At 29.8% G+C, this 24,601-nt stretch overlaps 1 protein-coding gene across 5 annotated transcripts in view; it reads left to right on the top strand.

The window, feature by feature from the left end:
* The window catches only part of LOC142326119 (glycine dehydrogenase (decarboxylating), mitochondrial-like), a 147,613-nt gene that overhangs the window by 91,089 nt on the left and 31,923 nt on the right, over positions 1-24,601 (top strand). For 3 of the 5 annotated variants that reach the window (XR_012756697.1, XR_012756698.1, XM_075368317.1), the window contains exon 3: positions 18,551-18,727. Coding sequence is in view for 1 of the 5 variants with exons in the window: in XM_075368317.1 (XP_075224432.1) it covers positions 18,551-18,727 (177 nt within the window). In the remaining 4 variants the exon portion in view is untranslated. Of the gene's footprint in view, positions 1-14,120; positions 14,197-15,299; positions 15,376-18,550; positions 18,728-24,601 lie in introns of those variants that run through there. The other 2 variants (XR_012756699.1, XR_012756700.1) reach the window with 2 other exon arrangements.

The raw sequence follows: 24,601 nt of genomic DNA, 5'->3' as shown, positions 1-24,601 counted from the left end.
ATGGGATCAGCCTGTAACAGATCACATATTTTGGCATTGATGTACGCAAATATGTGCTGTAAGAAATTGCTTTTCCTTGATTTATTAAAGAACTACTTGAGAAAAGGTGCAGGTCTCCTTAAAAGAAGTTATTCCTTGCCCATTCTTTAATTTATATGATTTGTGAAATGATTGTTTAACAAAATTATCAAGATAACTAGATGCTAGCATATTGTTATACAAAATTATTTTCTTCAAGTCTGTGACATTACAATAACCTATTGCTATTGTAACAATCTATAACAATAGCTCAGGCTATTCCTAAGGTTATTTCATTAACTGAATTTCAGCAACCAAATTGTAACAGTAATATGGGCTTTGTGTCAATCGATAGCGAGTGAGGCCCATATTAACAGTAGTGTATTAACACTGAAAGAGAATATGTGCAGTATATGGGAGTTTTTGTTAGAGTTTGAGTTATTAAAACTACTTTTAGAAGTAAACTGCTGGTCATCAATATGTGTATTTATTAATATTTATTAAAGCACTCTGCAACAGGTTATGGGCCCAGATATGTAACTGTGAACAAAGGTACAGAGGTCATGAAAATTTTGTTTAGTTGTGACCATGTGGGTAAATATGGAATCACAGCAGTTTATGAAGTTAAATGAAAATAACTGGAATATTTGGAAATTCCAGATGAGAGTAGTATTGATAGCTAAAGATCTCTTTGTTATTACCAATGGAGATATACAGAAACCAGATGTTTTGAAAGCTGCAGAATTGAAAAAGTATGAAATTTATAATGTACGTGCACAGGAAGTGTTATTAATGTGCGTGGAATCCAGGCCTTAGTCGCACATTTTAATGTGCAAGACTGCAAATGAAATTTGGACTAAACAGAAAACAATATATGAGCATCAATTAAGTATGAATATTCATTTATTACAGCTACAATTTTTTAATTTGAAGTCTGAAAATGGTGTTTCTATCTTGGACTTTCTATCAAAAATTTAATGTTTAATTAAATATAATATAAATATAATAAAATATAATAAATATAATATAAACTAATGTTTAATGGTGTCAAATAGTAACTTTTACTATTTAAAGTACGTTATGTGGTGAAAATGAAAATACTCTATTTTCTGAGTGGCTGTCTCTTGACTTGACTTTGATTGCTTGCCATTAAAAACGTACTGCACATATAACCATGAAATTTTTAATAAATACTTTTTAAATAAAGTAAAAATAAATTTTTAGTTTATCATACGTTAAAGATATCAGATCTAAATCTTAAACTGTTTTAGAGTTGTTATTCAATTTGTAAAATCATTTTATGTTCATTCCTTTTTAACACTGGAATAGGTTCATTGTCTTCATTATTATTTTAAATTCGTTTACATGATATTTTATAAAAGTTAACACTAACTTGAATTTTTTTTAGAGATTTCTATGTATTGAGAAATAGATGTATTAATGAATTACTAAAAATTGTGCTGAGAAGTCAGTTCTTTCCCTCAGTTGTCTTCTTTCCAAACTTATTCTGTTACAAGTTTCAGATAATAGTAGTTGTCGACTTGGTTTTCTTATTGTATTTCCGTTTCTTTTTTAGTGATTCATTTATTTATATATTCTACTTTTCCTGGTTTTGAGAATCTGATTGGAAATGCTTCAAAAATAAAAGAAAAAAGTAGCACTTAAATTAATTATCATCTGGGCATAGTATGCATTCCTTTAGGTAATATACATTCATCCCACATATAATCCCTTAGGAAATCAGAATATTCAGAATGGGATCAGCCTGTAACAGATCACATATTTTGGCATTGATGTACGCAAATATGTGCTGTAAGAAATTGCTTTTCCTTGATTTATTAAAGAACTACTTGAGAAAAGGTGCAGGTCTCCTTAAAAGAAGTTATTCCTTGCCCATTCTTTAATTTATATGATTTGTGAAATGATTGTTTAACAAAATTATCAAGATAACTAGATGCTAGCATATTGTTATACAAAATTATTTTCTTCAAGTCTGTGACATTACAATAACCTATTGCTATTGTAACAATCTATAACAATAGCTCAGGCTATTCCTAAGGTTATTTCATTAACTGAATTTCAGCAACCAAATTGTAACAGTAATATGGGCTTTGTGTCAATCGATAGCGAGTGAGGCCCATATTAACAGTAGTGTATTAACACTGAAAGAGAATATGTGCAGTATATGGGAGTTTTTGTTAGAGTTTGAGTTATTAAAACTACTTTTAGAAGTAAACTGCTGGTCATCAATATGTGTATTTATTAATATTTATTAAAGCACTCTGCAACAGGTTATGGGCCCAGATATGTAACTGTGAACAAAGGTACAGAGGTCATGAAAATTTTGTTTAGTTGTGACCATGTGGGTAAATATGGAATCACAGCAGTTTATGAAGTTAAATGAAAATAACTGGAATATTTGGAAATTCCAGATGAGAGTAGTATTGATAGCTAAAGATCTCTTTGTTATTACCAATGGAGATATACAGAAACCAGATGTTTTGAAAGCTGCAGAATTGAAAAAGTATGAAATTTATAATGTACGTGCACAGGAAGTGTTATTAATGTGCGTGGAATCCAGGCCTTAGTCGCACATTTTAATGTGCAAGACTGCAAATGAAATTTGGACTAAACAGAAAACAATATATGAGCATCAATTAAGTATGAATATTCATTTATTACAGCTACAATTTTTTAATTTGAAGTCTGAAAATGGTGTTTCTATCTTGGACTTTCTATCAAAAATTTAATGTTTAATTAAATATAATATAAATATAATAAAATATAATAAATATAATATAAACTAATGTTTAATGGTGTCAAATAGTAACTTTTACTATTTAAAGTACGTTATGTGGTGAAAATGAAAATACTCTATTTTCTGAGTGGCTGTCTCTTGACTTGACTTTGATTGCTTGCCATTAAAAACTGTTTTCTTCTGTTAGATAAAATAAGATTTAAATTATGAGTTGCATATAAGAAAATTTAAATTATGAGTTACATATAAGAAGATTAAATTTTTATGTAATATACAATATAACAATATATACAATATATGCAATACAATATATACAATATAACAATACAAGAAAATAATCAACTTACTCTAAAACCTAATGAATCAAGCATAGAAGTCTGATCTTGTTCTCTTGGTCCAATATGTCTAGATGGAAATCCTTCAGATTTTGGTATCAATTCATCAAGTTTCGATCTACTATAAAATTTCATACAATTAGAAAATGTTCTATTAATGCCAAGACTTTTAAATAATACACTCCTATTAATTACATTTTTATTATATAAAACAGAATGTAATCGTAATTGTTTAAAATTTATTTTGTTTGTCATATTGTTTAGCATTTTTTAAAATAAAAATCACCCACTTTATTAAATTAGATAATATTTAATTCAGAAAATTAAAACGAATATTAAGTAAAATATAATCAAATAATAACTAGTAATAAAGCAAACCTGAATTACAATAATTAAATTAGAACTAGTACTCAAATATTTGTAACATAACTACTGTTATTTTATACATTTATAATTATATATTATTATCATACTGATAGTTCAAAAGGTTAATATTAAAAAAAAAACTACTGATATTAGTCAATTTAAAATACTATAACTGCTGTTTAATCTTTTTTTCATCTAATTTACGTGGTTAAAAATATTGTAAAAAAAAATAATTCACCACTAAACCTCAAACTTTGTACGTGAGAGTATGGAATAGACATTTTTTAGTGTATGAAAAATACCACGCCTGACCAGGGGATTCAAACCTAGGACCTTCTGAATGAAAGACTGAGATGCTACAACTTCTCCATGGAGATCAGTGAACCAATATTTTAATTCACATATATGTAAATAATGCATCATTTTATACAAAAAGAAAAAATATATATATATTTTTTTTTGTACTGGATTTTTAGCAGTTTACAACCATTATATGTTTATGTTCAAAAGTATAATAATATATTACATATTCAAAAAGGAAAGCTTTAAAAAACTGGCTCAGTTGTGGTGAGATTACTAAAAGGTAAAATAGCAATAAAAAATAAGGGCTATAATTCAAAATAAATGATAAAATAAAACTTTTATGCATTGTTCTCTTGGTCCAATATGTCTAGATGGAAATCCTTCAGATTTTGGTATCAATTCATCAAGTTTCAATCTACTATAAAATTTCATACAATTAGAAAATGTTCTATTAATGCCAAGACTTTTAAATAATACACTCCTATTAATTACATTTTTATTATATAAAACTTCAAAAAAAAAAAAAAAAACTTCAGATAAAGTGACTTAGTACAGTGAATTTTTAGTCGCTGTCTATTGATAAGATTTAAGGGTCTGTCTCCAAGAAAAATTCTTTTAATGGTTCTTCCATATAAAAATTAAAAAGTAAATAAAATAGGGTTCATTTATGACTCATTCCTTACTTCACCTTTTCTACTTTTATTATAATTATTGGATTCTTATACAACTTATATAACTGTTTATATTTCATATTTTAATCCCATTATTCTTGAACATTTTATTTCATTTTAAATAATTTTTTTTAAGATTATAAATGTCACATTCAGATTTATACAAGCTAACCTTCTAAAATTAATCGGTAGACTAAATTTGCATTTTGTTCCCGTGCTTTTCCAGAAACCAATTCGGGTTCATCTTTATTTTGTTCTAATCTTCTATAAATTAAAAAGTTTACTGCAGAGATATTAAACTTACATTCAGATTGTTTACCTGTTTCTGCTTACTTTGGTATCTTAAAAAATAGATCATTTGTTAAAATCTGAGAGAACTTTTCAAATCTAATAAATTGCACTTTTTATACTTTTTGCTTACACACTTATTACGTATAAAAACAATTTGTTTGGTTTGTTGGAAAGATTAATATTTTGTTAGAAATTAATAAAAGTTATTTTTAAAATACTGAAAATATTTCTTCCAAAGGTCCTTTTCAGAGCAAAATAGTCTTCACTGGAGATAGTCATCTTCACTGGAGATACTGCTGATGTTTATAATGTTGCTCATTTAAAAACTCAGGATACTTCTTAAGTTCATAGTTAAGTCTAAAGAAGTATGAGTACCAGTGCACATTCATATTTATCAGATGACTTTGCAGCTTTTATAAGATCTGGTTGATTTTTCCCATAATTATAACATTCAACACAGGTTTTGTTGAAGTAATACAGACAAATTAGTAAGTTTTAAACTGTTTCACTGAAAGGCCGTTGGCTCATTAGTCCACTGAGATGACATCACTGAAAAAATTCTCTCCACGTTTGCATGTGAGCTGGTATTAAAAATAAGTATTGGAACATTTTCAACAAGTGAGAATACTGATGCTTATCCATACTCTCAAAGCACCTAATCTACTTTTCACTTGAGTTTAAATTCTCCCATTTAGGCTCTCCTTCATCATGCTGTTTGTCCATTAAAACTGTAACCGTGCTCTTTAGGCAAAGAAACTGATCATAAACCTCACTTTTTGGGAAAGAAATGTTTTTGAGGTAAAATATGTCTGATTTTTTTCTATTTGATCCCAATTAGGGATTGGCTTTAGCATTATCCAGTTAAAGGTGGATAAGTGCTGAAGGGACTCACTCCACTTATCCAATTAACCATAAGCTGTCTGGAAAAATTTCTTACATTCCCCATTAAACATCTTATCACTTTCTTTCTCTTTAACAATTATTTGCTTAATTTTAAATGCAATAAAGAGAGATTCTTTTTGTTCTTTAAGAGCCTTCAAAGTTTTGTCGAGAATTGATTTAACCTCAATAATTGAATATTTGAAGATTCAATTGTTTTTATTTTTTTTTTATGAAATAAAGACAGCTGCTTGTAGAGAAATCACATATAAGCCTCACTTAGTGTGGTTGAGAAAAAGTCCATGCGCATTTTAGGGGATTTTTCCTGATTGAGGAACTACACCTTCAAAGCTTCCTGTAAACTTAAAATTCATTCAACTGCAGGCGTAAGAGATACCCATCTTGTTCTTGAGTGGTAAAGCAACTGTTTGTAAGTTATATCAACAAACTCACAGAAACTTCAGTTCTGCTTGTGTAGAGAAGTAGTTGAACAGTTTGACAGCTACTGTGTCAAAATCCATTGCAAGGACATCAGCTGCACAAGAAACTGTATTGTGCAATGTGTGTGCAGGGCACCCAATCCCCTCTATGTTTTTCCGCAAATTACCTTGCAGTTTGTGGAAAATGTTGTTTACCCCTTTGTGGTTCGCACCTCCAAAATTAGCCTTTGTGTTATCACCACAAAATGACGAATATTTATCTAAAGGGAGGTTTACTTCAGCTAGGCTTGCTTGTTAAGCAGTAGATGGTTATGGTATCTGAACTGTTATCTTTCAGTGATGAAACCTTTATTATTTTACTGGTAATATAATCATCTTCTTTAAAATATTGAACAACAACAGGAAATATTTTTCTGCTTTATGGTCACTAGCATCAGTTGAAACTTCATAATATGGAATTTCTTCTAATTCTGAAACCCAAGTACTAACTGAATGTGAAGAAAGCATGTAACTGATAAATGAGTAGCTTTAGTGCGTGCTGTTTATTGTTTTACTGCAACCTTAGAGTCGGGATAAATATTCGGATTTAACTTATTTGAATAATCAACTGATTTAAAAGAGCGATGCTATTTTACAACATGGTACCTGCTGTAAAATCAGCAGTAGCTATGATTATTTCTTCTTTCGAATCCTTTTTCACAAAAAAATTCGCCAATCATCTTAGAAGAATTCACACCGTACATGCTATTTTTATGTTTGTTTTTAAATGGTTTAACAGATCAGCTCTAATGCCGTGACTTACTGAGATGAACTTGTTGCAGAAAGAACAATATGCTTCTTCTTCATTCTTCTCCTTTTTAATAAAAGTTCACCTTAGAATATTGTTCTCTGAAATGACATTTTCATTTTGGCATTGTACATGCAAACGCTACACTAACATGCAGCAACTTAAATATGTGCACAATGAAATAGCCTAAACTCCAAAATAACAGTAATGACACAGCCTGTCTGTGAGCAGTGAAGTGACTAACCTTGATTTGGCTTTTGTTTTGGTTTGACATCTGCTGTCTGCTGTCTGCTGTCTGCAGGCAGGCGCGCAGGTCAGAAGTTGTCAACCCTCAACGCATAAAATTTCCCTAAATTAGAGTGAAATTTGTCTTCCGAAAAATAATGTTTACATTATTTACCAAACCGGGATAATTTAATATCCTGAAAATCCTTCTCGGGACACCAGGACGTTGAGGATAAAACAAGTGACAGTCTCAAAAAATCAGGACGTACAGCAACTCTATTCATGCAGGATGGAGCCAGACCACTCACAGCTAATGTTGGTTTAGACTTTTTGCATGAAACTTTTAACGCAAATGTCATTTCAAACCGATTTCGTAATCGTTTTGTGTGCGAATAGAACTGCCCCCGAACAGTCCTGATTTGAATCCGTGTGATTATTTTCTTTGGGGATTAAAGAAGGAAAAAAATTTTCCTAAACATCCTTGTACAGTGATGGAACTGTGGGTCCCAATCATCGAGGCGTGCAATGAGATAACTGAGGATATTTGTCGTCGAGTTACTAACAATGTAGGAGTTCATGTTGATGAATTTGCTAGATGTGATGGTGGTCATATTGAACATATGATAAGCAGAACATAATCTCCAGGTATATACTAAACACATTGTATTTTACTTTTCTGTATCGCGATTCAAATAAATATTTTTTAACAAAACCAAATGTTAGATAATTTCTTGCACCACTCTGTATACATACTCGTATATATTAAAAATAACGGCAAAATATTAAAAAAAAAAATAGATTAACAAAAATTATTAGGTAATGACTGCAAATAGAGTTTCTCAGTATTAAAGTCATATTCTTAATGTCTGTCTATTTTGTCTGTATAGTAATATATGGCTAAAATACGACTGTTTCATTAACTGATAAACATTTTATCCAAATTCATCCTTGCAAAAAGATGAATTAAATTAACTTAAAATCACATATTTGGTCATTTCTTTTATCTTTTTATTTATGTTAGGGCTTTTATTGTATGTACTACTTTTCAATAGCATACTAATATAATGGTGTTCATTACTTTGCTAATGATGTTTTCTTGATCATGTTGTTGCATTCTCCTGGTGGTTTTCTGTAAATTCCTAACTGAAGTTTCTTTTCAATTTTTTTTTGATGTTCATATCCAAAATTATTTTCTATTTCCTTTGTGTGTACTAAATTTTTATGACAGATATTGAGTCTATATCAGTCTGAATTAATTTAGTTTGTAATTTAAACTTTATGAATAAATTGCACTATGAAATAGAATATATTGATTTGTGGTTTATTATTTTTTAGTCATTGGATGAATTAAGCAGTAAGGCGGTTCCTGATAATATAAATCTGAGAAGACCATTACATTTGGATGAGCCTTTAGGTAATACATTTTTAATGGCTTTATGTATTTTTTAAGAATTTTATTTAAATCCTTTTGACAACACAAATGTTTTCAGCAAAAGTGCTGCTGTCATTGTTGCACTATGATTTCAATTAAAATTATTAGTGGTAATTTTTTTTTAAAACCACGTAAATAAGATGTCCACACACACACACACACACACACACACACACACACACACACACAACACACACACACACACATATATATATATATATATATATATACACACACACACACACACACACACATACATACACATACATACACATACATACACATACATACACATACATACATACATACATACATACATACATGCATGCATGCATACATACATGCATGCATACATTCAATCATACATATATATATATATATATATATATATATATATATATATATATATAATAATGTTATTTTTAAACAAATAACATTAATTTAGTTGACAAACAGATCTGGTTCAAAGATAATTTGGATGACAACTTATTTTCATATCATTTTCATGACATATATATATATAAAAGAGATATTCCAATTAACATTTTATTGTAAAATGTATCTGTTTCATTTTTAGTTAATCATAAAATGATATGAAAATTCTTTATTGGGCTTTATGTTTTAGAGACCTAACAAAATATAATAAGCATTAGTATTGCAATTAGTCAAAATTTTGGGGATCTAACTTCTTTAATTTCTGATTGTTTTGAGTTAAAAAAAAAAGGGTAAAATTCTGTAGGTGTGTATTTGTTTGGGTGTTGGCATTTATCTACCATAATGTGTCTAACATACATTCATGAAATTTCATATGATAACCTGCATATACGTAATATCGATGATGTTAAATTTTAATGAAAATTGAACAAGGTGGTGGAATTAATTACAGCTAAGAAAGTTTTGTAACCGTACTTTCAATTAAAAAGAATTGTAAAACAAAATATAAAAGCACAAACAAACAAAAGCAAATAAAAATTTCACCAACACCGATCAGGACTTTTAACATAAATGTGCAGAGCTGATTTAGTGTAAAAGATTTCAAGCCATCAGTTACTGCTATTACGTTGCTTTGTGATCTTGCTACTACTATAGATATTATTAAAATATTTTAAAGTTATAAAATTGTGAAAATCTTGCAGTTTATTTGAATTTTATCCCATCATATTTTTGTTTGTTTTTTGATGAATCAAATATTTTTTATACTTCTGTTGATGCAACACATAATGTCTCTGGAACTCAAAACTTGTTCCACAAGTGCAATCTGTGAATTGAGATATACAGAATGTTGAGGGGATATCTTGAGATATAGCAGGTTGCAGTTCATATCTGAATAATGTCTTAAATTTTGTGACATAAATGAAATGCCTCACTAAAATCCTACATCCTCCCAGGATAAGTAGGGTATCCTGAGAATGTCTTAAAATTCAAGTAAATATAGAAAATCCCTGAAAATTTTTAAATTTATCTTTTTAATTTATCAATAATAAAATTAATATTATTAAATTTAAGTTTACAGAATCCCTTTGATTCTTTGAACTCCCATTCTCACAGAATTTATGTAGCATAATTTAATTATAGGGAACAGAACTGGTTAACGGGCTATCAATGTTATTATATTGTTATATGCGACTATCCTTGAATATGTTGTCATCTAACAAACAGAATAACATAAATTTTTCCCTTGATCGTTTAAATTTGAGGTGACCATTACTATTTTCTACCCAGCACATTAAATCGAAAATTCCTAATCCAAATTGAAAACAGTTTGTTGGTCTTTTCTTATAGTTAAGGACTCTTTGTAATACTTGAATAACTCCCAAATAAAAGTTCATAATGCTTAAACAGTTAGTTTAATTCTTTTCTTTGTAGAGAGGGGCAATTCCTGCAATACCCTGATTGCAGTATCAGGATGTTGGAAAGTTTTGTAGATTACTTCTTGATTGACACTTAGTACTGATGAACTAATTATTGTTTTAAATGTGTGATTTATTTTATCTATTTGTATATCTTATGTATTGTGGCATTTGCAATGTGAAATATATATTACGCGATGAATTGAAATAATTGTTTATAAAGTATTGTAAAAGAATAATTAATAAAGTGCAACTTTCAAATTATATAAAATACTTGTTAGAAAACAACTGACCTTGAAATGGTTCTGACCAATCAGCAGAGATGGATTGGATGCATATAGGTGGTTTATATCTTAAAAATTAATTATATTTAAAATAATTAATCTGCAAATGAATTAATTCATTTGCAGATTAATTCGATTTAGGGAGGTGCACAAAGAACATTTATTGGGGATGGATATGAAGTGCTTTGTACTTAACTTTATGGGATTAATTTAAAAATTATTATTCATATTTAAATTTACAGGTGAATATGAACTTATAAAAAAAATTAGAAAAATTTCAGAACTTAACCAAGTATGGCGGTCATATATTGGTATGGGATACCATAATTGTTGCGTCCCGCATACTATAATGAGAAATATTTTTGAAAATCCAGGCTGGTAAGTCAATTTATCTGTGTATTAAATGTTCATGGTTTTCTTATTTTTTTAATCAGTACTTGTTATTTTTCTTTTATTACAAACCTATATAATGCAGCATTATAGTAGAAATCTTTTTTCAAAGTATAGAACAAAAATAACTTCTTACAACAAATATGGCCGTAAAATAATTTCCTGAAACATATAAGTCAATGATCCCTAAGATAACACGAAGCATTGTGAATTACTATTAAAATACTTTAAGAAAATGCCACAAATTAAACTTTAAAGATAATAAAAAATAATTTTGACCTTACCTAACAAAAGAATAAACAAAAACATACTTTCAGAATACACCAAGAACAATAGATAATTAACATGCTCATCCACAACATCTTAAGTAATCAGCCTCATAAACTATCTGCTTAAGTATAATCTACTCATGTCCCCTAAAGAGCACATAAGGACTCTTCACTACAGAATGTCTAACACCTAGATTCTCATTCTGTGTAACAGCACACTCATCGATAGTCTTATACAAAATTAATAAAAATACTAAAAAAGGTAAGTGAAACAAAAAATACATCATATTAATATATATAAAACATAAAGAATCGGAGAAAATAGCTTATAAATTAAAAAAATCTGGATGCAGTGTGGCTTTTCAAACATTGATCAGACAAAATAAACAATTTTACATAGAAAAGAAACAACCTGGAATATTTCACTATTCTGTAGTATGTAAACTGAATTGTTCAAACCACACAATTTTCTACATCAGTCAAACAGGGTACAATTTCATTCTAAGATATAATGAATATTATAAAAGCTTTCCACATCAACGTAGAACCAATATTTGCCAGTAATCAACCGACATTAATAATAAACTTGATATTCTTAATTTTCAGAAAAGAATTGCTTATTAACATACTCAAACGTTATGAAATAGAAGAAAATTTCATTCATAACTGCATTGCTGGGACTTGAAGATTAAAATGTTTTATTTTAAATAATGAAAAAGACAAACAAATGTTTTAAGACTGAGAGGTGTTGCTATCATCAACCATATCACATATAAAAATGTAATAATTTTAAGAAGTGAAATAAACAAAGGTCAGGGATAGGGGCAATTACTTTTATACCGAGATTTTGAATACTAGATTTTGGATATCGGTACTCTTTGGGAGTTAGGTTTCATCTCAGAAATGGTTGATCTGAGATTGTACAAGACTACATTTCATTTACATTCATACATATCATCCTCATTCATCTTCTGAAGTAATACCTTGTGGTGATTCCGGAGACTAAACAGAAAAGAAAAAAGAGATAAGGGCGGGCAATAATGATCAGATGAGGAAGCGGTTATAATATTACCAGTTGTAAATAATTACAACCATTGAACTCAGTAAGTCAGGTAAACAAAAAAAGAAGAGACTTAAGAAGCAAGAAATTCATCTCCTGAAACCAGAGTTAATGGAAAAAGATTAAGAAGAAACATTGATAAAATCCAGTTTCTCTTCTTCATCTCAGTCTGTATACAAGAAGGTGACTGCCTCAGCATTTCTTTGCAACCCTCTTAAAGAGAGTGTGTTATCCCCTTCATAAACTAAGGCCCCATCAGGTGCATCCCTGCTAGACCAAAAGATACTGCCAAGGCCTTCAGAGAACAGAGGAAGAAAGGATGCAAAAATTTAGCAATTCTCCCAAGGATAACCGTAGTCAGAATTTTCAAACTTACACAATCTAATAAGATCAGAACGCAATACAAAATTCCATCCAGTTTATCTACTGGTTGTAACGAACCAGCATCTACTTGTTGTAACGAATACCATGATTCAATTTCCAGAAAATGTCATTATTTGTATATATATATATATTTCACTTTCTTGTGGACACGATAACTGCCATAATCTTGTGCCAGTCACTTTCAAATTGACACAAAGTATAATGACCCAAAATTTTGGTCGAGTTCCTAAATGGGTAAAATCAAGCCATGGGGGGAAGCTTTTTCAAAAAAACAAAATATCTCTGTAACTTTCTTATTAAGTAAAATATCAAATTAATTTAAAGTTCCTACTATTCTTTGGATAAGGGCCTAAACCTTATCTAAGTAAAGTTTTTTGATATCACCAACCATTGGCCCAGTGGGTGGGAAGAATGGAGTTTCGAAGACAAAAAAAAATCACCTCCCTTAGTAGATACAGTATCAAATCAGTTGAAAGTGGTCTTCAGTCCTCTAAACATTACTTAAAATATTTGTCTGAAACAATGACCAACCCTTATGACAAGGGATGACCAAAATTTTGCTGGAATTGTAAGATGACGAGGGGGGCTTGTCATATGCTAAACATGTGAAACCTTTTTCACGTGCAACCATTGTCATATTGAGTAAATTTGTAGTTTTTCTTAACTTTAAGGTGGAAATCGTTTTTATCTCTTACTTAGCACCGGTGAAATATACCTCCGCCTTTCAGCATGTCGAAAGGAATTTTTTATAACCTACTCAGCGTAATCTTGAGAGATTTTTGATATGTTTATTTCAGTTGTTAATAGTTATGAAGTACGTATAACTTATTTATTTTTTCCTATCGATATAAATTTGATAGAATACAGAAAAAAATTAGTTTTTATTTAAAAGTGATCTAATCGCATTGCTACAAGCCTTGTAGCAATATGTTTAATCTGCTCAGAAGACCAGTTTTCTCATTATGTAATTAAGATGTAAAAGCTGTAAAAATATACCTTTCAAATAGTGTTGGTGGTTTTCAGTAAAGTTTATAAATACAGATGGTTAATGGCTAAATGCAGATGGTGGGAATAAGTTAATAATGAGTTAATGAAGAAGTTGATGAATGACATATCATGAACTGGTTTGAACCATCAAGAGTATTTACATTATAAATGGTTAAATGTGTTTGTCTCCTACCATAGCAGTTCATAATATTAATAATAATAATCAAATTTTATATCAATTTTGCCATAATATTGATCATCTTAAAATATATTTTTTGATATATTGTTTATATAACTTTTTAAATAAAAAGTTTATCCTATAAAAGTTTTGTTTTATTTTGAGTTAATATTCCTTAAAATGACTTTTTATCTGTGTTTTTTAGGTTGGTATTTCACTTGAAACTGTATCGCATGATGATGTAAGCGATTTGCTTTGGATCTTTGGATGTGAAACATCGTTAGAAGAGGTATAGTATATATTTTTAAACTACATAAACAATATTTGAATTCATTTACTATTATTTTGAAAAAGTGTAAATTTTAATGTAATTTCATAAACATTTTAGTACATTTTATGAATATTTTTTAATGCATTAATCTATAATTCTTATGTTCACACTGAAATTGTTAATGAGTTAACACTTTCAGCCGTACATCTTGCTCTAGTAATATGTTAAAGTAAATATGAATGACAAATTTAGTTCTAAAACTGTGTCAGTGACCATATTTCTTTCTTTCCAGCCAGGAGGGCTGGCTTTACCATTAGTTTGGCTTGTTGTGCAATCCCTTCATAGGAAACAAGAGTCCTTGACTAATTCTTCAGGCAAGGTCTTACTGATACCAATCTGTAGGTGGTAGCATAGTACATAGATGGAACCAGGGCAGCTGACCGTAATACTTACCTAAGTTCCTAAGTAAGAAGGATAAGGATAACAAAAGGGTAGGGAACAGGCAAGGAACAATCAATCGATTGGTCCTGATTTGGTTAGTTTACTGTCTTCTCAGGAATGATAGTTTCTTTTTTTACTATTATAATAAAAATCTTGCAGTAGGGGGCTGCATATGTTGAGAATTTTAAGTGAAGGGGATTTACACAAAATCAGATAGCAAATACGATTGTCATTTTGTGTACGATGTGTGTGCATACGTTAGTACTGTTTAAGATGTAAATAAATATTGTTACAAGAAATGTCAAGCAATTTACCTCTTTGTTTCCTTGCTCTACCTTCAATTAATGCTTTTTCCTTCTGGTATACTCTGATCATCCTCTCTATTCCGTACTCTACCCATTAAATAATAATCTATTCAAAAGCATTCAAAATCGTGTTTTATGAAACATAAATAATGTTCAGACATTGTATAGATAATGTTATGTTTTACTTGTTAAATCTTTGTAGGGTTGTATTTTTAAATAGGTGTTCCAATTTTTTGTTTCTTTTATATAGAAAGAGAGATTGTAAGATTTGTAGATTGTTACCTAACCCAAAATTTAGTTATTTAACACCTATCTAAATAATTTTTTTCATGACTGAACACTAGGAATTGTAATAAATATTTAAAAATTTTTCAGTATTTGGAACCTTCTAAAAAGAATCCATTCCTCACCAAAGCACTATTTCCTCTTCATGCCTGGACCACAAAAAAATGTAAGATTTTATTTATTTTTATTTGTTAACAGGAAAATAAACTGATTATTGATATAACTTATGTCTGAAATTTTTTCAAATCACCAGAAAAATTATATACAATTAACCTAATTCTTGTAGGGATTAGAATCTTATAATTTTTAAGAAAACCTTTTTTTAGAAAATTTCTTTTATTATTCATTAGTGTTATTTTAGAGAAATAAGGGGACATTCATTATGAAAGTACATTTTAAAAATTTTAATATGCTCTAAAGAAATTAGAATAGGACATTTTAAAAGACTTGATTTTTTAACATAAAAGGTTGAAATATTAAAAATTAATAAAATATGCAAATTACTTTAATTAGGTTTCTTAAAAATGTAGTGAAATCCATAGAAGAAATTGGTTACAAAAAAGTAAAAACTGATTGTTTTAATTTTAAACATTATATAATAAGAACATATAATAAACAAGAACTTACTGATCCCTGTCTTTAACCAAATGTGATACACTCCTATTTTGTGGAGTCACATGATCTAACAAATATGTGCTATTAAGTAAACATCAAAATCCTTTTGTAACATATTTTTTATTTAATTGTAGGAATTGTTTATATTAAATAGCGTGTAAATAAAACTATACAAAGTATTCTAAAAAGTTAAAAATATCTTTGAAAATAATTTATTAGGTGTAACAGAGAAGAATCTTTAAAACACAAAGTCTGGTTATATTAAACATATAACCATAAACAAGAAGTAAGATAAACAGTTTCATTTCTAATTATCAAATAAAATTATAAACTAGGTGAAATTAATAAAAAAAAAATTTAATTGCAGTTAAATAAACTATTTTAAAATTCATCTCGTAAATATTACATAATGTTATGAATGATTTGAATAGTATAGTGTACTGCCTAGAAAATCAGGTATATAAAGGAACATATTTACCAACAATATAGGCTATAAGAAAAACTAAAGATTTCTTTCTATAAAGGTTCAGTGTAATTAAAGAAACACATCTGTAACTGAGTAGAGCTGCCCTGGAATTACACCAATCATTCATATTAAACAACATTTTTCTAATTTCCATTTGTTTTTTCTTTTTACAAAGATATAGTTATTATGCCATACTCTATGTGCTTAGTAAAGGATGTTTTTTTATCTTGTATGTAAAAAGAATTTTCCTTTTATTTCTTGATACCTGAAGTTTTTTCTGAATATCAGATCATTTTGGTAAAATGCCTCGTTCTTTAAGACAAGTCAGATCAAAGATTAGATACATGCTAAATACAATAAACAGTTTCAATTTGAAACCAAACTCTTTGTATATGGTGTGTGTGTGTGTGTTTTGGTGAAATCTGTTCAAAAAGTATCATACCTATCTTTTTCTTGAAAATTACTTGAATGTGATCAGTAAAGTTTGGTAAAAGTGCAGGACTATGTGCCACGTGTATTTTTTGTAATTGCATAGAGGATGTCATTTGTTATTCAGCAGCTATTGCATGCATGAGTTTTGCAGGGCTTGTTGCAATTTTATTTTGTGCATAATGATGATATACACTAAACATTATTATATCAAGTTCTGCCAAAAGCTTAGTGAAACACAAAGAAAAACGATTAAGAAGATTAAGCAGACTTTTGGGAGTGAAGCTACAGGGGTAATAAATATTACAGAATGGAATAATAATTTTCAAAATAGTGACACTTCAGTTGAGAGTGAACAACACACCAATAGGATATTAACAAGCCGAACTCCAAATATCATTAACAATATATGCAATTTGACATGGAAAATCATCTGCTGACTAAGAAATTACAAAGGACATTGGGATTAGTGATGAGTTCACCTGATTTTAAAGGATGAATTGAGCTTTTAGACACAGACCATGAAATTTGTGCCAAAGTTGCTTTACTTGAGCAGAAAAAGATTTGTTTTGATGTTGCATAGTAGTATACCAATGTGATCCTAAATCTGTTAAGACCATGTTGTCGATGAATCTTGGGTATATGGATATAACCCAGAAACGAAAGCTCAGTTGACAGTTATCAGGATTTCCATGCACACTGGAAAACCTGGAATTTGAAAAATCTTTAAGTTCTGGAAATTTCTTGGAATTTGAGCTTATTTGTCATAAAATATTTATTACTGATGTAGAAATTTTGCAAAATTTTACTTATTTTTCCATACTATTATTTTAACCAAGTTCATTTTTTAGTAGAATATATTCTGAAAATAAGGGAGGTTGAAAGATATCTAATTTTATTATTTCTATCATTAGTTTTATTATCTTTGTCAATCAAAAAAAAAAAAAATTATGACAAATAAAAAAAGTATGAGTTTCATAAAATACCTTGAAATTTTTATCTATGTCTCCACATACAACAAACAATTTTTCCACATTCACTAAATGTGTTTCACTGACTTTATTAAATTTAAGTTTCACTGACTCTACTAAATTGAAGTTGTAGAAAAAAATTGATGATCAATATCATTGATGCTTTTTTATGCTTAACAGATGTGTAGGATTTTGAGTGTAATTTTTTAGCTGTTACTGATCTTTTTAATGCCTAAATAAATCACCATCATTTCCAAGGCCAAAGAAAGCAAGACAAGTGAAAATGAAGCTGACTGTTTTTTTTTTAATTTCCTCAGAGTTGTGCAACCCAAGTATGCCCCAGAATTCTAAACTATCAAGAAACAGAACTCTCTAAAGGATCTCCATTACCTTTGTCATGCAGTTTGGTGCAAGAGATTGGATCTATGGAAATTACATAAATGTCAGTTGCATCATAACACAACGCCTATTTGTCACATGTAATCCAGAACTTCAAATACAGAAAGTATTTATTCTGTATAGTCAAATACAGAAATCCTCAGTTCACTAGAACCTAAGACATATTTTTGAAATCACTACTCACCAGATATGGCTCCTTGTAATTTCTGGTAACTTCAAATGCTTCTGAAAGTGTTCTGATGTCACAGCTGGGAGATATAATGATGAATGTGATAGCACAACTTGTAGAAATATCAAAAGAGATGTACAAAAAATATTTTCAGTATTATGATAAGAGGCTATTTTGTAGGAAACAAAGATTTATAGCCACTTGGTCAATGGTCAGACAGATTTTGAACAAACCTTGTATTTATGTTTTATTTTATAAAGTTTAGTAATAATTATTAATTTTCTGTTTTTAGATTGCTGAAAACAGTGATATATTAAGCAACAGTATTTTGAAGACAGAATTCAAAAGAATGTCACAGTTTATGACTCATCCTATTTTTAACACTTATCATTCTGAAACAAGAATTGTAAGATATATGAAGTCACTAGAAAACAAAGATATTTCTTTAGTTCATTCTATGATTCCACTGGTTTGTATTTTCTGATTTGTCTAAATAAACTTAGAATAGTTAAAAAATTGTTCTATGCAGTTAGGCTCTAGGAAGTGTTTTTTTCATTTTTTCCAGGAATAAAAATATTAACCCACCGGCTTGGTCTAGTGGTGAACGCGTATTCCCAAATCGGCTGATTTGTAAGTCGAGAGTTCGAGCAAACTCGAGAGCCCTAGTAAAGTCTAGAGTCCTAGTAATGTCAGTTATTTTTACACGGATTTGAATAATAGATTGTGGATACCAGTGTTCTTTGGTGGTTGGTTTCAATTAACCACTCATCTCAGGAATAGTTGAACTGAGATTGTACAGGACTACACTTCATTTACCCTCATACATATCATCCTCATTCATCCTCTGAAGTATTATCTGAAAGGTAATTACCGGAAGCTAAACAGGAAAAGAAAGGAATAAAAATTTAAAAAAGTGAACAGAATTAAAATAAAGTTTAGTGCTGTCTCTAACATTATTTTTATCCTCTGTTCAAGATTTTATCTATGTTGGGTCATCTGAAATACTTCTAATTTTTGTCCTGCACTATCTTTCACCTGCTGCTGCACATTTGCAGTGTTCTTTTTTGCAAGTTCTTACATCTTCCACTGCTATCATAAACCATCTTATTGCTCTAACTGTACTTCTCATTGCTTACAGTCTCATTTTTACTCCATCCTTTTTCTCTTCTCTACTATACTTCTCTTAAACTGATTTGGCAACCTCTGCATTACTTTTCTTTTCATTATTCAATATCAATTACTTTTATTATATTTCATTCTAGCCCTGCTAAATGAACCTGTTAGGTTTTCACAATATTTTGTATTTCCTCTAGATTATCATAATTGATTTGGCTGTTATTTTCTGCTTTTCCTAGCATTGTTATTCTTCCCGTTCGTAATTGGCAAATATCAAAGTATCGCCATTCTCAAAACTACTTTTAGCAATCACTTAATGCCAAAAGTAGTTTTTAGAATGGAGGTACTCCATAACGCATCGACTACAAATGTTAGAGTGACAGTGCTAGAAAGGGCAAAAAACAATATTCAAATTGACCTGTCAGGTTCATTTTACCTTGTATTTTCTCCGCATAAAAGGACTAATTCTAGCTGAGATTTGTCACCAATAAATTAGTGATTACAGTACGGTAAAGATATTACGAGTAGACAAAGCATGGAAGATCAGTTCATTTAAAGAAAGAACAATGGATGTTAATGATGAACAAAATTCACTGATGAGCTAATAAAGACAATTTCAGTGATAGACATTCAGTAATTAATCGGTATACTTCTTGAGCAGGGCTTGGTAGAATTAAGAACTGTTCTTTATTAGATCTCGACTAAAATTGTAGGCTATTAGAAATATTATGTAGAGTGTACCCAAAAATTTTGCTGACATTTATCTACAAGTTTTTTGTTTTTGTTTTTTTTTTGCTACGGAAAACAAAGAAAGCTTTCTAAACTTTACAGTAATAGCAGATGAAACAAAGACTATTTTACCTATAAATAAACTATTTAAACATCTTGGCAATTTGACACTTCCTGGCAATTTTTAAACAAATATATTAGGGAATTTGATAAATGTTACAGCTTACAATGAACTAAATAATTTTGATGTATGATTAAAAACATGTAGTAAGGAATTTTGGTTTAAGGTTAGCCTCCAATTCCATACTCTTATTTACTATACAAAGTTGTTGGAGACCATCAAGTGAGAAATTTTAGACAATTCCTCTAATAGATGTAATCTTATACAAATAACTGTATGTATATACGTGACATAATCTTAGTGGCAAGGTGCAAAAATGAGATATCCAGTCTAAAAAATACTAGGAAGATTAACAGTATATTATGAAAAACAAATCACTTAGATTCAAATCCTGGGAACACCTCATTTTGACCTACATTTTTGTAACAGAGAACACGTCTTAATATAAGTAGATAAATGACATTCAAACACCAAAGTATACGGGTGTTATGATGGACTTGACCCTATTTGTTATGCATCATTGTCTAAGTTCAAGGTAAATTAGTGGAAAAAATTGAATTATTTGTTAAATTAACAGAGGGGAAGTATAATCAGAAGTCCTTTGCTTGATGACTTTAGTGCTTTGTTTTGCAGCAGGTGGTTATCCAACATCCAAACAGCAAGTGTCTGCATATATCATGCATTTGTTTGGTACTGAATAAATACATTTGAATAGTTAGTAGGTGCTTGAGATTGATACAAATTCAGAAAAAATTATTTTTTGGTCAGGGTAGCACTTCTATACTTCAATTACCAATTACATTATTACTAGCAAAGAATAAGATGAGAGATTTAAGACTTGCATTCTACAATCATTTCATTTCTACCTCTCCTTGTTGGCCTAAGAGTGATTTTTTTCTTTGAATGAATATCATTCATCGGATCAATGAGGCTCATGGTTCTGAAAGGCTTATCATATTGAGGCTCTCATGTTGTTATATGGAGAAACTGTTCTGTAGGGTTTGAACTGATGGTTGTAGGGTTATGAATGGATAATGGTACCTTTTATAAAACTCTTCTTTTTTACCTATTACTATTCCTTGGGCAGTAGTGGGCTCCAAGAGAAAATCAGAGTGAATTCCTCCCTGTATTTCTTCTGCCATCTTTGTGTGGATAATTCTGACCGACATCTTTGACATCAAAGCTGTTGGTCTGTAGCATAGTTATCATGATGCCAAGTTCTCTCGGGCATGCTTTACTGTGCTGCAAGAACTGGACACTTGAAAACCATGTGTTCTGCGATATCCTCTCTTCTGCAATAATTACACTTGGCTGAGGGATTCAATGCTTATGTAAACAAGTATGCTTTAAAGTAACTGACCGATCAGGAACTGAGTTAAATAGTACCCCCAGTTTTCCATGCTTTGTGGTCCAGCCATCTCCGTAGATCCAGTATTAGTCCCTATGTCTATCTTTTTTTCTTTTTTATTTGCTTCCAGGACTGTCGTTAGATATTGATGTCCAGCTATCTTTTTGTCAACTTATCCTATACCATAAACAATGTCTGGACAGCATTAATTAACTAAGAGCAGACAATTCTGAATGCAGAAACAATATGGTAGAGTGTGATTAAATCTTAAAAGGATGCTGAAGAAGATTACTGTACTACCTGAATGAACAAATGAAAGACTTCTTTGACTGAAGCATAGGTCTGATAGAATAATTTCAAATCCTGACAGCAATTTTCCATGCTCTCAGTTTACATATGCTCTGCTTGAATAGTTCCATGTCACATTATTCAGAGATAAGAAATGGTTTTCAGTATGGATGGGATGGAAAAGTAATTTTGTTGAGTGTATATTTGAACTTGATTTAATAAAATTGTTAAATAGTAGTAATATGCTACTCTCCTCCTAGGAAAAGTCTTTGATCTCCAGAGGGGTTATGGGTGGAATGGGCATCTGTTGTACTTTCCTAAGCTTGTGGGTACCAATTTTTTAGTGTTTTATTTTCTTTTTATCTCTTCCTGGGTAAATTCCTATTTATTATCACTCCTTTTTATCATTGATCTTTCCATGTTCTGTGAGTTTAGGACAGGTGCACTTAAGTCTAATATAAAAAAGGTACAGTTCTAAAATTACTCCCCTTCATGTGATTCATGGATTTAACAAAGATGTCGACTTGTGTTTTAAATGCATGATTTATGTTAATAAAAGCATTTTTTAATCTTTTATACAGGGTTCATGCACAATGAAACTGAATAGTACTACTGAAATGATGCCTTGCAGTTTTAAGGAATTTACTGATTTACATCCATTTGTACCAAAAGAACAAGCTCAAGGTTATCAGCTTATGTTTACTGAATTAGAAAAGGATCTTTGTGAAATAACTGGCTATGATAAAATATCCTTTCAACCTAACAGGTAAAATTTCTGTGTATAAATTAAGATTAAGACCAGTTTTCTCAGATTAGAATGCCTTGAATGTTCAATATGCAAATCATTGTTTTTAGTCTTTTATTTCAATTTCAAAATAATTAATTTGTTAATTAATTCATATGTATTTTTCCTCTATACTTACTCTTATGTATTCATATAGATTATTACATTAAAAAATTAATAAATTTAATAATTTAATCTAATAGACCTAATAAATAAAATCTATTTTACTAAAATAAAGCAAATCTAAAAACATAATTACTGAAGTGTTTAAAACTAAAAAAAATCTGACAACACAGGTTTCTGATACACGACTTACACTTACAGTAAAATTTAAAATATTTATTATTTTATTTAAATATAATATTTTTTTCATTTATTTAATTCAATGATTCTAACTAAAGTGCGCACGCAAAACGTATTTAATTTGCGCGGGTGTGGCGATACTAGCGGCGACGGTCGACACTAACTAAACTAATGTTATTTCACAACTTACATAGAGCAAATTTTGCTTGTACTGTCGGCAGACTGGTTGTACGAACAGATGAAGTTCGGTGCTGATTTTAAATAATTAAAGTCATAAGTTGATGTTATTGTCAAATTCCATATTATATTTGAAAATACTTATGTATGAATAAATTAAATGTTTAATATACTCGAAATATTAAATGAATTATTTATATATTATTAAATGTTTATTGTAATTGAATTATGAACTGGAACTGCTATTTAATGCAATTATACAAGAATAATGCGATTGCCATTTGTAGGCGCCTGGAACTGAACAAGAGTGATGACTGAAGAATGAATAATGACCACAAGAATGACGATGGACTTGCTTAAATAATGTTGCTGGATCCGCTGCTTTGTCAGGAGTCGAGTGCATTCGAAAGGAGCCGAGTGATGTATAAGGAACTACTGAATTGTCAGCAGCCAAGTGCGTATGAAAGAAGCCGAGTGCTCTGTAAATATTCGAATGAATCTGAACGAAGCCGAAGATATTTAAATTTAAAAATCCTATTAAATACATTAAAGCTCCAACATTTAAACGATAATAACAAAATATGAATTTGTAAAGAATATTTAAAAATTAAAGTAACCTAAGTCTGAATACAAGGTACCGAGTCAACCGGGCGATCAAGTTCCGAGACCCGGCCAGATGAAGTTACTTTTTTACACTTAAATATTATTCATTTATTTAATTCTACCACTCACCTGTGACATCACAACATTGCAGACGACTACAATAGTGATGCTGCAAAAAATTTTTTTTTCAAATATTATTTTTAATTGTTAACAAATGTGTTAGAAAAATATGACCTTAATTAGGCGAAGTCTCGAGGTACTGAGGATGATCTTGTTCTGCAGCATCACCTCTTGACCGTTTAAGTTGAAATTTTGACCAAGTTTTGGTCAAAATCGGTCTAGTAGTACTGGAGATATAATGGTGATTTGGTGATTTAGAGGCCAACACCAAACACACAAAAATTAACGTCTGAGAAATTTCTATCTGGTTTTTAGGTTCCTTAGGTATCAAAATGTTAAGATCCAGTGAAAACTGCATATGCCCAAATTGGACTGATTACAGTACTTTACTTTCTAGAACTACAGCTCTGCTATAGCACTTTCTAGACAGGAAAGTAAAAGATAAAGGACTAAATGTTTTTTAGGGAAATTTTTTAATCCTAATTTATTTTAATATAATTTTGGAATATTTAGCAGTTATTTTTATCTAAAAAATAATTGACTATTATTTATAATAATTGAATATTATTATGTATGTGTTCATTTTTATTTAAGAAAACAAACACTAAACCATATTCAGGGTTGAATCTGATTATTTCCTTGCAAATTAAACCAGATGCAATGAAGAAATACTCTGAATAAAAGGAGCAGTATTGCTCTTTTGATAGTAGGATAAAATATTCAGAAATAACATTTTTAAGCAAGGATTCCAATG

The sequence above is a fragment of the Lycorma delicatula genome, chromosome 6 (genome assembly GCF_047948215.1).
Source record: "Lycorma delicatula isolate Av1 chromosome 6, ASM4794821v1, whole genome shotgun sequence".
Lineage (NCBI taxonomy): Eukaryota > Metazoa > Arthropoda > Insecta > Hemiptera > Fulgoridae > Lycorma > Lycorma delicatula.
The sequence above is the reverse complement of the archived record's forward strand: the minus strand, read 5'-3'. Positions and strand labels throughout refer to the sequence as shown.